The sequence below is a fragment of the Mycosarcoma maydis genome, chromosome 5 (genome assembly GCF_000328475.2).
Source record: "Mycosarcoma maydis chromosome 5, whole genome shotgun sequence".
Taxonomy (NCBI): domain Eukaryota; kingdom Fungi; phylum Basidiomycota; class Ustilaginomycetes; order Ustilaginales; genus Mycosarcoma; species Mycosarcoma maydis.
Window position 1 is genome coordinate 1,117,205 of NC_026482.1, and position 15,569 is coordinate 1,132,773.

At 53.3% G+C, this 15,569-nt stretch overlaps 5 protein-coding genes across 5 annotated transcripts; 2 read left to right on the forward strand and 3 right to left on the reverse strand.

Moving 5' to 3' along the window:
- Positions 1–1,638: 1,638 nt before the first annotated feature.
- UMAG_02416 (uncharacterized protein) lies at positions 1,639–2,237 on the forward strand (the record flags this gene model as incomplete). The annotated part of the gene is made up of 2 exons (XM_011390407.1): positions 1,639–1,809; positions 1,914–2,237. The coding sequence occupies 2 exons, from the start codon at positions 1,639–1,641 to the stop codon at positions 2,235–2,237; spliced, it is 495 nt and encodes a 164-aa protein (XP_011388709.1).
- A 245-nt stretch (positions 2,238–2,482) lies between these two features.
- On the reverse strand, positions 2,483–3,522 carry UMAG_10151 (uncharacterized protein; the record flags this gene model as incomplete). The annotated part of the gene is made up of 2 exons (XM_011390530.1): positions 2,483–2,860; positions 2,986–3,522. 2 exons carry the CDS (start codon positions 3,520–3,522, stop codon positions 2,483–2,485), a joined length of 915 nt encoding a protein of 304 aa, XP_011388832.1.
- Positions 3,523–4,381: 859 nt separating this feature from the next.
- UMAG_10152 (cytokinesis protein Don1) lies at positions 4,382–8,527 on the reverse strand (the record flags this gene model as incomplete). The annotated part of the gene is made up of 1 exon (XM_011390531.1): positions 4,382–8,527. One exon carries the CDS (start codon positions 8,525–8,527, stop codon positions 4,382–4,384), a length of 4,146 nt encoding a protein of 1,381 aa, XP_011388833.1.
- A 2,563-nt stretch (positions 8,528–11,090) lies between these two features.
- UMAG_02419 (uncharacterized protein) lies at positions 11,091–12,218 on the forward strand (the record flags this gene model as incomplete). Its single annotated transcript, XM_011390408.1, has 1 exon — positions 11,091–12,218. The coding sequence occupies one exon, from the start codon at positions 11,091–11,093 to the stop codon at positions 12,216–12,218; it is 1,128 nt and encodes a 375-aa protein (XP_011388710.1).
- Positions 12,219–12,462: 244 nt separating this feature from the next.
- On the reverse strand, positions 12,463–15,014 carry UMAG_02420 (uncharacterized protein; the record flags this gene model as incomplete). Its single annotated transcript, XM_011390409.1, has 4 exons — positions 12,463–13,518; positions 13,608–13,771; positions 13,902–13,942; positions 14,509–15,014. The coding sequence occupies 4 exons, from the start codon at positions 15,012–15,014 to the stop codon at positions 12,463–12,465; spliced, it is 1,767 nt and encodes a 588-aa protein (XP_011388711.1).
- Between the last annotated feature and the right edge of the window lie 555 nt (positions 15,015–15,569).

Below are 15,569 nucleotides of genomic sequence, written 5' to 3' on the forward strand. Positions count from 1 at the left end.
GTGACTTGGTGCGACAAAAGCCGTTTGGTTTCTGGACTGATGACATCGGAATGAAAGTCCTGCGCTCTTACTCTTTCGGTGACGGTAGCGAGCCTGGAATCAGCTCAGGATCTACCCCGGTCTCGGCAGACGGGACGAGAGGTGCACTGCAAGCGTGAAGGTGGTGGAGTGCTTCTTGGACGGAAAGCCTTTCTGCACAGCGTCGCGCGGCGCGGACTGTGCTGGCTCACATGCTTGTATTTGAGCCAATCACGAATAGCTGTCTGTACACCTTGCATACTTCCAAGATATCCTGGCTTGGAACTCGACTAATTGCAATTCATCCGTTGGCAACAGCCACAGTCGAACTCCTTCGACCGGCTTTGATGCTCATGGATACCCTTGCACACACGGCTTGAGTTGGTCGATGGATTGTATCAGGCAACAGAACTGAAGCGCGGAACACCACACATCCACGCTCGACTATTGACTATCCAGACATTACACCACGGCTCAATTTTGTTGTCAGCTTTCATGGCGTTGCGGGAGTGAGTGGGTGGTTGACTAGGAGATGTAGCTATTTTGCGGAGTGAGTAACGGTAGGTAATTGTCGCACTCGTAATGGTAACCAATTCTGGTTAATCGAGGAAAAAAAATAAAGGTAGTGTACATCAATCTTATATCTTCTGCTACACCTGTCTCAGGAGCCTGTTGAGCCAATCCGACGCTATTCTCTGTCTCAATGATGCGAGGGGTATGGGTTGCGCACAGTAAAGTACTCCATAGTGGTTAGGTTCCGATAAAGGAAGGACGGGTCAAAACTGCGTAAGATGTAATGCGCACAGATTGTTCCAGGGCGGGAGATCCTTGGGCCTTGGGCCTGACCAACATGTGGCAGGGTTTCGGCGCATTCAGGCCAGTAACATACACGATACATGGGAGTGATCGCTTCGCTTGCTAGCGCTTGGCCAAGTGCACACCACTTTTGGCGCGACACTGATTTCATGACAGCTGTTTACGACGGTCTTTGTTCTTCCATGTTCACATTCAGCGTGACGACAAATCAGCAGTCATGAGCCTTGGAATTCGTCGTGGTCCACAAGAAACGATCATAATGACCGTGCACCGGCAGCTAGACCCATCCTCGATGATAGCATCATTCACGATTGGTGATGCGCGATTTTATTTGTGATTCAACGCACGGCGAATCGTTCGTCACAACCACCGACTCGGTGGAGAGCTGTGCTCGGTAAACTGATACAAGCTCTAAAAAAAGCCAAGCTCGCTGCACGCCACTTTCTATTTAAAATTCCGAGCAAAAACATGCACGATTTGTGACATCATAACGTCATCCGCGTGCCCTGATTGCTCGACCAAGCCTCAGCCTCACCAACAGCGTAGCGAGGAAGCTTGGAGTCGCAATCCCTTTTCCGATCTGTCGGCGAATGACGGTGATGCTTGCATGATATCCATGCCCAAGGCCCTGTGACCCTCTCGCCATGACGCCAAGGTTGGTCGTGGCTACGTCAGAGTGTTCTGTGCAACCAACTCGGCCAATACCATGTGGCGCGTGAGCTATATAACCCGCTCGCCCTACAATGCTTCATCCCGTCCCGAGACTTGGTATACCCACATACTAACCCCTACCACAGATCAATCATGGACTCGAAACAGCTCAAGCGAGAGGAGAAGGCGATCTCCAAGGAGGCCAAGGCTGATGACCGACAGCTGAAATCGGCGCAGAAGTATTGGAACAAGGACAAGAAGAAAGAGACCAAGCTTCTGAAGCAGCAGTCGAAAGCTGAAGACGAGCATAGGAAAGCGATTCAGGTGTGTAGTGACCATGTAAAGCGATGTTACGTTCAAGTGATCTGATGAACTGCGAATGCTCACCAAACGGATCTATCCTCTCACCTCGATTTCTCTCGATGTAGAAGGAGCACAAATTGCAGGCCAAGCTCGAGAAGGCTCAAGCCAAACACAACGAGTCGGTGCGAACGCTCGAGGAGAAAAAGATGAAGATCGAATCCGCCAAGAAGGCCATTCAGGAGCACAAGAGTAGGTTACAGGATAAGGAACAGAAACTTGCTCAGGCTCAGCACAAGAAGGCCGTGGGCGAGAACGAGCGTCACAGGCACAAGGAGGCGCTCCTTTCTCAAAGCGTATCCAACACCACCAATACCCCCAACACCGCTTCTAATATCGCCCATAACATCTCCCAGCCCGACCACCAGGCTCCAGCCGTCGGCGCTCACTAAGCTTTGCCTTGTCGCAAACGGTAAACCCTGCTACTCTTTCCCGTGCCCATCTCATCCTTGATACCACGTCACATAAATTTCTGCACATGTGAAGATCCAGCGAGTACCCCTAGCCTTGACGTTATACAATCGATACCACACGAGCGTAGAAGGGATCGTAGCACTGGCGCATGTTAGCCTGTACCATTGTGAGCTGGCCTAGAGCTTGTTGACGCAGGGTCACTTGTCGATTGGGCAGCGAATGGTCAGTGAGCGTGGAGACGGATTGTTGAAAGCATTGTGTAAATGAATGCCAAACGATAGAGGTCAGACGATGGACTGACCGGCTTGTACGCTCTCGAAATACTGGGTTTCGAGTTCGGCGAAATCGTCCTCGTTGAACTCGGCAGCGTCATCATGATGAACGTCCACAGCGGTTGAGGGACGCTGCGCGTACTTTGGGCAACCAACATTCTAGTGCGGCGCAATGCAAAGTCGGTAAGGGCGGGCGGGAGCACGAAATGGCCAATCAGTAAGGCACGTTGTCCAGTAGCCTTCTTGTCGGCAATGGTGCCGTTCTGGTTGTCGGCCTGTGCCGCACACTGCTGAAACCCGGATGGCTTCATGGACAGTGCGGATCTAGGCTAGTTCCTACGAGGAAGGATCGTACAACGCTGGGCGCAGCAGTATCGATGAAAGAGATTAAGGTCGCTGCCTGTGGGTCCTTCGAGGATGCAGGCCAGCACCTTCTTCATTTCGAAGGGCAAACCTTTTCGCAGGTTTGCCCTTCGAAAAGGTGCTGGACGACCAGCGCCGGCGCAGTGATGCCAGCAATGCGAGCCAGACGGATTTTTTGTTCGTGATACACGTCATAGTCACTGGTGATGTCGTAGCGCGAGCGAACCAGAGCGCTGAAAGCCTCGGTGAGACTCATCCCGAAGCGGCAACGAAGCTGATTTATCCAGGCTTCAGTGCTCACGCGAAGCTGAGCGAGGACGACGTCGTCGAGGTTCACGTACCAGTCGAGAGCATAAGAACGCAAGCACAATTGAAGCACTTCGCAAACGGCGAGCTGGCCTCTACTGTCAGCCACGTGCTTGATACGGCGGCAAAAGGTTTCGACGTCGTTATTGATGGTCGGGTTGAAGATCGCTATCTCGTTGGGATTGAGAGTCCAAGTCTCCTTGAGGAGGAGATGCGGTTGAGAAGGAGAGGGAGTGGCAAGAGAAGAGTCATCACGATTAGCTGAGCGATGATCCGAGGCGAGCAAGAGGCTACGATTGTCACCGAGTCCAGCGTTCTGCATACGTGCAGTCTGTTGAGCGAGGAAGGACTCGAGAAGATGGTTGGTCTTCGTCTGCTGTTCGACAATGGCTCGGGCCCAGATCAGAACGGCGTCAGACAGCCGGACCAGATGCCTGTACGCCGACCACAAACGTGGCTGTACTCGTGATTGGATGCGAGCTGTTGTCGCCTATGGGCTGGTCGGCGCTAGGCATGTTGAACACGATCGTCGGAGGCGTAGAAAGGCGGTAAGAAGATACCACGGAGGCAGTCAGGCTGTGCCAAGGTTGACGGTCAGAATTGTCAAGTGGCGGCAAGAGAATACCTCTCGCGGGTTGAGTGACGTGTCGAAGGGGGTATCTTGACGAAGAGGGGTCGACCGAGCCGAATGGAGTCGGAAGGGGAGTCGAAGTAGAAATCACGAAATGGGGTTGAAAGACATTGTACACGGTAATCACAGAATGTGTACACGGTACAGAAGCTATCAATCACGAATGTCAGATCCTCATGCTGTATGCAAGGTCCGTGCTAAGTTACAGTAAACCAGAAAAGTCTGTGAGTGTTGAGGCTTAGCCACTGTACCAAAAAGGGGTCTAGACAACCAATCGTGAATCGGACTTGAGTTGCAATCTTCAATTAAACGAGCGCTTGCATGTTTTTCTCGAGCGAGAGGAACACTAAAGGTCAAACACCAAAGTCGTAGTCTCACGACTCGTGGCTCGAGTCTGGCAACTCTGAAATGTTTGAAGCGACACATACCAAGAGCTTCCACGTTCGATTTCCTGGACGATTGCCATTGCGATATTGAATAATGCAAGAAGAGATGAGAAACAATCACACATGCAAATCGAGCTGACAGATAGCACATGACTTGCGAGCATCTATTTGGAAGTGCTTTCGCCAATCGCAGAGGCTGAAGATGCATTGGCACGCGCATCTTCACCCTGCTGCCTAGCATTGGTGCTGCTGCTGTTGGACAACAGAGGTCCATAGAAGCTGCTCAGGCGAGCCGCGGCGCTCAGAGGCCGTTTACGAGCCGGTCGTAATTGAGGAGCACCACCCGCAGGCGACATGGCATGCAGCATCCAAGGCTTGAATGGTTCCGATGTCTTGAGCGGACTTGTGCCTGTGCTTGCCACAGCAGCCTGTGTGGCATTTTCGTCTTCGGCGGCATCTTCCTGGATGGCGCCTGCAGCTCCACCAAAATAAGCGGCGTCAAGGATGCTGGCAGACAAGCCAGTGCGCTTACTCATACCAGGCGGTATTTCTGCTTCGGGCGTTGTCAGCCTTGGCGTGACCAGACGGAAAGTGCCCGAGCCCGAGGTGGCCGCCTGAATCTGCGAGCTGCGATGGTGGTTGTTAAACAAATGATGGGCTTCCAACGCAGAGGCGCGATTCAATCTGGCCTCGGGCCATATGACGCGCGGCGATCCGGAAGCCAGGGGACCTGCCAGCGATTTGGAGCGGGCTGGCAGCACGGGCGGCTGGCTCGGCCGCGACGGCGAAGTGCGTGCACTGGCGCTGCCCCTGCGCTCCACCGGAGCCAATGCTGGCTGGCTGACCGGCAATGCCAAGGGTGCAGACAATGTTGTCGGAGAAACCGGTGCTCTGGATATATCGCTGCTGCTGCCTCTATCACTAGAATCGATCTCGAGCTCGGGCGGCGGCAAAGCCTCGAATCGCAACGACTTGGGCCGCGCAGTGTTGTTGTCCTTGTTGGCCATCGCGGATCGACCCACCATCACGTCTGCTGTGATCAAAGGCTTTACGGACGACTGCTCCACCAGTGACATTGCTGAAGTGTGCATGGAGGGCGGTGTTAGTGGCGAGCCTTGGCGGCTCCCCTCCGCGTCTGTGTCAGCGTCCGAAGCGCCGATTCGGTAAGCACCAAAAGCCTGAGCAACGCTCCCATCGGTGCCCGTAGTTGGCACAGATGACATATCTGCACTGTCAGGAGCTGCAGAGGCCTCTGCTGCTGCTGCTGCCTCCGCTTCCTCAGCAGCATCTGGCGGAAAGACACTGTCGTAGCATCCATCGCATGCGCGTGCTTGTCGATCCGGCTCACCATCTTGGTAGCTAGGAATTAGAAACGAGCGCTGCGAGCAGGTCCAACATACGACCTGACCACAAAGCCGGCAATGATGCTTACGGCGCCACATGCCAAAGGCTTCTTGACAGTTGCAGCACTTGTCCGCACGGCTGTCTGGTACCCACACGGGCGCATTGTAATCCTCCAACACACGAAGTGGGGGTGAGGATGCGGAGGAGGGGTTCGAGGAGGCGAGCAAGTTTGCCAACGAAAGGTTGGTTCCGTTCGCAGCAAAGGAGGGAAACGACGGCGGTCGCATAAGCAGGTTAGGAAGCGAGTCCACGCGAGATCTACGTTGCGGAGCATCGCGCTCTCGCGACACGGACCTCGAGGCGCTCGCCCCGACGGATTGATCTGCTGCTGGTGCAGGGGTCTTGTCTTGTCCTATCAAGTGGGTTGCAGCAAGATAGGCTCCCAAGCTCTGTGTGCTGAGACGTCGGTTAGCTGGTTTGGATGCGTCAACTTGGTACAGTGATCGGCGCCTCTCCCGTTTGGCCTCGATGCTGTCCTCGTCGGCCTTCAACGTTCGACGTGCAGACATAAGATCGGAACGGGCATCGCGGATGCAGTTGACCCAAGCTTCCCTGCTCGCATGATTTTCGGCATAGACGGCAAACGACTTGTCTGGTGTGCGGATCTCGAAGCAGTGGCGTAGGCCCTCGCTGCTGCTGCCGTCGACGCTGACGACGGTGCAGTCACGCAGACCAAACTTGTCTCGAAACTGCAGCTGGTGCCCTGCTAACGAAAAGATGACACCAGCCAAGGGAGTATAAGGCTCTGGCACAGATGCAAGCCGGGCACGCGGACCCAAGGGAGCAGCGGCCACGCTCGGCGGTGTGAGAACAGATTCGATGGGTGATGCAGCACCCAAAGGAGGTGTTGACATGATGGGCGAATGAATCTGTTCCACTGCGCTAGCTCCGTACAGGCCACCGCGCTGTGCCAACGCTGTCCACGCCGCCGATGCCGACTCAATGCTACCCGAGATGGGGCTGGCGTAGATGAGGCAGTCGGTGAAAAGGAAAAACTCGCGAGGCTGAATGTTGCGACGACACGTCTTCATGAGCGTTCCGCGCTTGATGAGAGCCCTTCCAGGCACAACGAGCGGTTCGGTGAGCCCCTGGAGGCTCTTTTGCAAGCCCAGCATGGTGAGCACCATTTCGTGCTGGCGAACGTTTTCGTTGATGTAAGACGCCACCTGCTCGATCATGTGGCTTGCGCGGACGAGATCGATATGGTCAGGGTGCGTCTCTGGAGTCGCTTTGAGCAGTTCTTCTACGAGGAGCTTATATCGCGGGATTCTCTGGACGATGGTGAGCAGATGAGCCTGGAAGCCGAGACCGTAGCCAAAGGCTTGTCTGACGCTTCCCGAGGCAGATGTGACTTTTTCCTTGGCGGTACGCTTCTGATCGGTCTCTTTGAGAAATTTGGCGAAAGCATCGTTGTTCTTTTGCTCGTAGTCGATGCGCTGGAGTGCGCTGCTGAAGTTCTTGACGTAGAGCGAGTACATCTTGAGAAAAGGTGCCAATGTAGCAAGAATGTCGCCGATGCAGTCGACAGACGCGTCCCATTGGATCTCTGTGGTCGAGTTTGTTCTGATCTGGCTCGAGTCTGATACTGAAACAGAGTCTTGTGGGGCAAGGGGGTGTAGACGCTCTTCGAGCTGACTGAGAAGCTCCTTGCTGAGCTGCATGATGTCGTAAAAGTTGGAAAAGATATCGTTGATCGATTTGCGCGACAGGATGGGGGCTTGTGCATTGACAGAAGCGGACGCAGGTGCTTTGCCTTTGCCCAGGCTGGCCAAGAGGGGCTGGTAGTATTCTTCATGGATCAAGGTCAAGCTGGCGACAAACGAGCGTTCGGTGTCGACGAGTTCTAATGCACTGCGTTTGCGATGCGCGAAAAGAAGCGACAGGTCTGCGGCCGGGACAGGAGAGGTAGCAGCGCGCCGGAAAAAGTAGCTGGGGCGAGAAGAGCTAGCGGTGATGGTGGAAGATGAGCTGACGGTGCTAGCAGCTGCGCCATGAGCAGAAGAAGCAGTTGACGACGATAGACGCAGGGCAGTATCTGAAAGCGAGGGATGATCTGGAGCGGATGATTCGTCCGACGAGTTGGCGATGGAGGCGCTGTCGAGTGAAGTGGCTGAGCCGGAGCGTTCGGGTGTGCGACTGCGCAGATGATCGTCTTTCGTGTTCAAAGGACTTATTGCAGCGCTTCGAGTGATGCGATCGTAGCTGAGCGCGCGTGACTTGGGCTGGATCGCACCAGGAGCGAGAAAGCCTTGTACAATCTCATCTTCCGGTAAACTCTCGAAGCTTGATACGCTGGCAACGCTGATGCGATGGCTCGTGATAGGCGCAGTAGGCAGCGAGGGACGTCGATTGGCGAGAGCGCCGGTGTGCGCGCTCTGTGCGCGAATCCGTCTATGGGCTGGACGAGACGCGGCAACACTGTTGAGGTTTGGGTCTGGCGATGGTTGGCCGGCCGTATTTCTGGTGGAGGAGGGAAAGGCGATGGTGCCTGTTTGAGGGGGCAAAAGACCAAGAGCAGATGCAAGACCTGGACTGAGCAGATCGGCACACGAGGTGAGCTGACCTTGAACATGGCTTGCGGAAGATGCGTTGGAAGCTACCGAGGATGGGCGAGAGGAGGCAAGCGTAGTGGCCGAGATGGGTCTGCTGGTGGCCGCATTGGTACCAAAGTAGTCGGCGGAAGAAGCAGCCGATGAATCGTCCGAAACGATCGAGTGACGGTTGGGTTGGGAAGAATGCGTCGTGATGACGGCACGAGGTGATGGCATAAAGTTAGGCGCATGATAATCCTCGGAGCATTGGGAAGTGGAGAAGGTGGGCAGAGGCGTTTCAAGCGGAGACTTTGTGGGCGAGGCAGACAGAGTAGGGAAGGAGATGGAAGAGTCTCGCCTGGAGGCGGAAGCCATTGTGAGGGTGGGATGGCCGAGCCGGTTGAACGCTAAGCGGTTGGGTAGTGGAGTAGCGCCGGATAGTGCAATGATCACGACTGAGAGAGCAGGATGTTTGATGCGCACAGATGTATGGCCATTGCCGAAAGAGAGAGAAGGAGAGGGAGAGGGAGAATAGCTTGAAGGTTTACAGCTAAAGTGATTGTACGAGAGAGCAGTGATTGCTGTCTAATTGACGGATCGTTACGTGAGAGCGAGGAGCGGGTATACGAGTCGAGATGCGGAAGTGCTGATGGTTGCGGATGGTGCGTTGTGGCTGCGTATGCAACGGGGGTATCTATGCTGAGAATAGAGGCAGTGAGAGAGGTGTGAATGCTGGAGAGATGAATGGAGAGAGGTGTGAATGCTGGAGAGATGAATGGAGAGAGGTGTGAATGCTGGAGAGATGAATGGAGAGAGGGGTGGTATGATTGAAGAGGGGTGGTATGATTGAAGAGGGGTGGTATGATTGAAGAGGGGAGGTATGATTGATGACGAGGAGAGCATACAGGGCAAGTCAAAGAGGAGTTGAGTATCAGTCACGAGTTGACTGGCTTTCGCCAGGGGCTCAAAAGGCTAACCAAACAGCCGAGGATGTCACGAAAAAAGTCACACTCTGCGTGCTGTCACTGAGACTCTGTTGCTTTTCTGCCAGATTTTTGTGCTAGCTTAAGCGTCGTCAGGTCGTGCCGTGGATCTTGTGAGTTTATGAGTGTTGGTCTCAACCCTTTCCGCGTTGGATTTCTGTTTCCGACAACCTCCCACGTCCTTTACTCTGGCACACAACCGTGAACCGCTAACTCACGAGTGACTAGCCAAAAGACGCGACCCCGAGGCTCTTCCGAAAAGCTCTGCCTTTCTCTTGCCAGCTGCTGCTCTAGTAGCGCGTATTTCCACAAAACACACTTAGCCTCGCCTCGCCTCGGTTTTGTTCGTTAATTATCGTCAAAATACAGCCATCCAAATCACAGAATGTGAATCACGAAATGGACCGTTCTCGAACAGGACAAAGTGACAAAAGGGGAAGCACAGCGCCCCTGAGTCGCTCAGCCTCATTTTCTTCCATCTCTTTAACCAGCTTGCGGAAAGTGAGTTGCTCACTCACGACTATTACGTTTCGTGAGAAAAGCCTTTCAGCTAACTATTCATGATTCATGATTCATGATTCATGATTCATGATTCATGGATTCGTCAGATGGTCGAGCCTCGCCATTCACAAAAAGAGTGACGGATGGGAAGAACTGCTGCTGCATGTCACTCATGTCCAATCTTAGGCGAGGCGCTGCAAAGCTCGGGTTGCAGATTGCAGGGTGCAGCATGCAGGTTTCTTGTCGATATTTTCTACCAAACCATCTGATGGATCGTTCCCGCTTAGACCCTGACAAGCCACCAATCACGAATCCCGAACCCTCCAATCACGAATCGTGATTCTGGAATAACGTTAACCAGGTTAGTACGACGAGACGATGCAGCTACACGCTAGCCTCCAAGTTTACCTTGTCGTGTAGATAGAGCCTGACGCGACATTCGTGATTCACGAGTCTTCCTCCCACCAGCGCTACTTTGTGACTCTCCAGACAGACCATATTCGCCACCTCTCGCCTAACTCGCGTGCCTTGTCGAGCCATCCGTGCTTGAAAGCATGCAGCTTCGCCTCGACAGCTGCCTTTTGCAACAGATAGCGGGACAGAGCGTGGAGCCTCATCCTTGAGTTCTTTCTTTTCTTTTTGCAGAGTGTGAGTCTTTTATCACTTGGAAGTTGCGCTCTTCTTCAGTTTCCTTACCATACATAAGCCTTAGCTTGTCAAACATGTCGCGACGTTGAGATAAGTTAGGCTACATCACTTCGACAGGCGATCATGCCGCACATGCATCCAGACTAACTTAGCGACCGTCACCTCGCAGTTCCGCCCATTGACCCCTTTTCCATGTCTCAGTCGTGAGTTTCCTCCGTTTATTATGATCTTACTTTCCAGAGGAATTCACGATTATGGATTCGTGATTCGTGATTTACCTCATCCGTGATCATTCGTGATTCACGTTTCGTAGTTGCGTTTCGACACTCGGGACTGTGGGGGGATTCGCAGATTTTTGGAGGATAAAGCTGTTACACCTTGACTTCATTCACCACCCTTTCTTTCACAAGTCAGTGAGTCAGGTCTAACACGGTATTCGTGGTTTTTGTTCGCACGTCACACATCGCCCTCCACATCGTGCATGTCTGATGTGACAGCAGCGTAAGCTGTTCATTTACGCGAGCCTCATCATGACGGTACCACGAGGTGCAGAAGACACCCTATCACTAACCTGTGAATGTAGAAACGAAAGATGAGTCAGGTTCAAGCGTCATACCATATCAGAAGATCGAACATACGTTACTCCTTCTTCCAGCTGCAAGCTCGATCTCTGATTTTGGTGGTGGTTTGTGTTTGCGCTTCCTCTCAGAAATTCCAGGCCTCGCTCCATCGTTACATTCTCGCTACAACGTTGTTTGTGAACCTGGTCAGTACAAGCACCGCATACCCATTCCCCAAATTTCACCATGGTAGCTACACGAGGACAAGCATCTGCAACCCATTCGCATACAAAGGCGGACCCAGCCGGCACCAAAGCCGGCGCAAAGCGCGATAACGACGAGGTTGACGCTTCTTCGGTTACCAAAGCGGAGCCGCAGCAGCAAGAGCCCGACACTAAGAAGCCCAAGACCACCGCCTCGGACAAGACCGAGTGCATCCTCGAATCTCAGCAATCCCAGCTCGAGTCCTTCTCCGATACCCTCACCTGGCTTCACTCTGACACTGCTTGGTTGCTCGCGCACCCGGACATCCCCGACGGCAAGGGGGAGACCGATGCGGCAGCCGAAGGAGACAAAACTGTTCGTACACCTCCTGAGCCCTACGTCAACAAGCGGTCCGGTGCCGACTCTGACGGTTATCTGTCGTACCCCAACTCAGACCTCACCCCTTTCCAAACGCTGCTCTGCGCCATACTGCTGAGCAAGCCCATCTCGCATCGTCTCGGTTTGCGAAGCATCGAAACGCTGCTCAACAAGCCGTACTTGTTCCGCACCACTCAAGACCTCCTCGACGCCGGAAACCAAGGTCGTAGAGCAGCGTTGTGGGAAGCCAGAACCCAGCATAAGGAAAAGACTGCCGTTCAGCTTGGCAATCTCGCTGAGGGCATCACAGCTCTATGTGACGACGCTCAAGACAAAAACGATGCGCACGACAACCTCGGACCCATCCTCGAAAAAGCTTTGTCAAAGACCAAAAACCGAGACGACTCGTTTGAAGTGGCAGACCAAGTCAAGACAATTCTCACCCAACAAATCAACGGTTTGGGTCCCGGTGGAGTAGATATCTTCCTCCGTCGAATTCAGTCTCAGTGGCCTCAAGTGTTTCCTTATGCCGACGAGCGAGCTCTCAGTGCCGCAGTCAAATTCGACCTCATTTCTCAAAGCGATCTGGACAAGGGCACACAACAAGCGGCACAGAAGCTGGCCGAAAACGTTGCTGAACACGTCGGTTTCCCGTTCGAGGAGGCCAAGGGAGACAATGAAGAGGCAGAATGTGGAAGATGGTGGTTCGTCCGAACGCTGGATGTACTAATTGGCTTGGACGTCGAAAAGAAGATCGACGAGGCTGCTAAGCAGGCCACCGTGCCAAAGTGAATCACCTTTTCGTTTGTATCAGCTTTAACTACGACTTTGAATCATCAGCTTATCATCAGCTTGTTTGTTGCCGCCTTGACTTTAGCCAAAGGCTCGTGACCGCCTCTTGTGTGAGACGTGTGAGCCGGAAAGCTTGAATGTGCGCACAAGATACGGATCCAGAGAGAGAGAGATAATAAGACGAGCCTTGTTTTGACATTGGGTCTTATTAAGCATACAACCCAACACTTGGCGCCTGCAAAAATCAATACCTGTTGCGCTGTCCACTGTCATACCGTCTGTTGTCGTCTCGTCGATCAGGGCTACGTTCCCTTCGGTATCCCCCATCTCCACCCCTACCAGGCGACCGTTCACGATCGTGTCGCGGGCCCATGGGCGGAGGTCTCGAGGCGCCATTGTGAACACTACCTCCGCGTTGTTGTCTGGACGAACTCGGCGCGGAAGCTGAACCGCTACGCTCGGTGCGATCGTCACCGCCCGCAGAGGCTCCTGTCGGAACAGCCGAAGCTGCGTTCACAGTCGGACTCATGGACTGCTTCATCGAAGGCGGGCTCATGCTACCCATGCCGCCCATGCTACCCATCGTTCCTCCCATACTTCCCATCATGCCCATGTTGTTCATCATCGCGCCCATGTCCATCCCTCCTCCAGTGTTTCCAGCCATGCTCGCCATCATTTGCTGCCAAGCCATCTGCGGATTCCAATTCTGATTGCCCCATCCCATGTTCTGGTACATTTGGCTCATGTCTCCTCCTTGACCCATCATGCCCATCATCATTGGGTTCATTTGCCATGCGTTACCACCCATTCCACCGCCTCCACCACTTGCACCCGTGTTGTAGTTATTGAATCTTGCTCCCGCTCCACCTTGTTGCATGCCGTACGCCATTTCGGGATTGTCCATTCTCTGCTGTCTTCGAATCTGCAATGACTGCGGATCGTTCTTCGATTGCGCCCGTTTCACATCAACCTCCTTGCCGTCGAATACGATGGGTCGGGTGTTGAGCACGTGGTTCAGTGACGAGTCGTCAGCGTAGGTCAAGAAACCGAATCCACGCGGTTTGCCCGTCTCGCGATCCATCATACACGTGCAATCGGAAAGCGTACCGAATTGCTCGAAGAATGTTCGGAAGGTGGCAGGCGTCACGCTAGGCGGTAGACCGCCCACGAAGAGCTTTTGGCTGGAAGCGGAGTAGCTTCCACCACCACCTCCGCCTCCGCCGCCATTGTTGTAATTGTTATGGTGTCCACCACCTTGCTGGTTGTGCTGAGGTCGAGGAATTGCTCGTTTGGGATCAATCTGCCCACATGGAAAGAAAAGACAAAGACAGATATCAGTAACGACGTTTCATCTAGTGCAGAAGATACAAGCTTGTGCAAGAGACTCACCACTTTACCATCGAGATAATGCTCTCGAACCATGACCGTGTTGACCGCTTTGGGATCGACAAAGTTGAGAAAGGCAAATCCGCGCGAACGCCCCGTCATATTGTCGCGCATGATGGCGCAGTTGCCGACCTCCCCGAACTGCGAAAAGTAGCGTCGTAGCGAGTCTGATACACGGTACCGTTACACCGAGCAGAGAATAGCAGGCACAAAAAAGCGTGGTTAGTTTGGGGGTTCCTTTGCACGAGAAGGGCAAGCGACCTCATCTCTGTCGCTGTTCCAAGGCTAGGTATTTACCTTCGGTAGTATCCCAGTTCAGACCACCGATGAACATTTTTCTGTTTCAGCGTCAAAGTATGGGCATGATTTGAAAGGGATATAGCCCATCGTCCGACAAAGAAGGGCAGTCGCAATTTGGTGCATTGCACAAAGAGGCAACGAAATGGCATTCCATCATCAAAGATGTGTATGTCGCAAGAAAGTTGAAGATGTGCGTGTGCGGTTGGAACGACGAGTTTAGCATGTCGCCATGTGGTGATGGTGACAAAGATGGGTGATAACGACAGAGTAAAAGAGTGTAGTGATATGCAAAGTGTCAATGTGCTGTCTAGCTGCAACGTGGTGAAGCGAGGCTGGAGTCGTGCGTAGGGCTAACGCTAACAAAGGGACAATGCTGTACGCTCTAACGGAAACGTGTGAAACGAATGCAGTCTGTAGCGGCCCAAAGTCATTCTGTCGTAGCGTAGAGCCGTAAACATCTAGGGAACAAGCTTTCTCCACCGCATCGGTGAGGCGACTAGCGAGAGGCCATCTTGTTTCCAGTATATGGTTCACACTGTCTGGATCCTCCAGGGAGAGCGAGATACGGTCAGTCGACCAGAGAACAGGAGATCGTGGTACTCACCCTTCCTCAGGCATTTCGTGAGGCATAGCAGATCGATTGTCCAATCCTTGTCGCTCTGTTCCGGCGTTCTGTCCTTCGCCACGGTCGTCTGCTACCTGCGTTTGGTGCGAAAGGGACTGCTGATTGCTAGAAGCATCATTGTGGCTGGCTGGCGTCAAGTCGCGAACATCACTTTGCGAATGAGCCGCAGGACTATTCACTACCGGCGGAGGAATGAAGCTTCCTTTGATCTGCAAACCCGTATCGCTCTGTTGCGCAGGAGCCGATGAAGCAGGAGGGATGAAAGAACCTGTGCTTGCGGCTACGGTCGGCTTCTCCTCGGCCTTTTCGGAGCTGTTGCCGTTTTTGTTGTTGCTGTCCTCGTATCCAGTGAGGTCCTGCTCATCGCCAGCATGGGCTTTGTCGTCGCCGCCTTCTCCTCGGGGGAATGCTTCGTCACCTGCTTCCGAAGTAGCCGCACCGTAGAGGTCAGCGTACAGGTCGTCTGTGTCTTCCTGACTTGCCATAGTGGTTCAGATCGGAATTTTTTCGGTCTGTCGAACAAGAGTGGAACGAAAAAGAGACCAGTGATGACTTGGATGGAGTGGATGGTACAGTCGAAGAAAAGAAGAGACCCTGCAACCAAGTGCATCATTCACGATTCGTGATTCATATTTGATCTGAATTTAGCCGGCCCAAGCTCGAGTCACGTGAGGCATTCAGAATTAACAGCTGATCCCTGACATTTTGAATTGAATCATGAATCGTAAATCGTGAATCGAGCACCTTTCCTTTAATCGGCCGTATCGGGGGCGCGTTGGTCCAGCTCGATATTTAATATTAATAACTTAAATACACTTTCTTGCACTGCGATCTCAGAGACCTGAGGTGGTAGTAAGATGCAACATATGGCCTGATGACCTGCAGTGTTTCACGCCTGTTGTGGATTTTGCATAGCGCAGAGCAGCGGGCGCCGGAGAGGTGAATGAATGAGAGCAGTCACGAGTCTACTCGTGACTAGAACTGGGAAAGCGAACCGGTGCAAAATTTCGCCGGTGCACCCAGCCACGGCCAAAAAACAA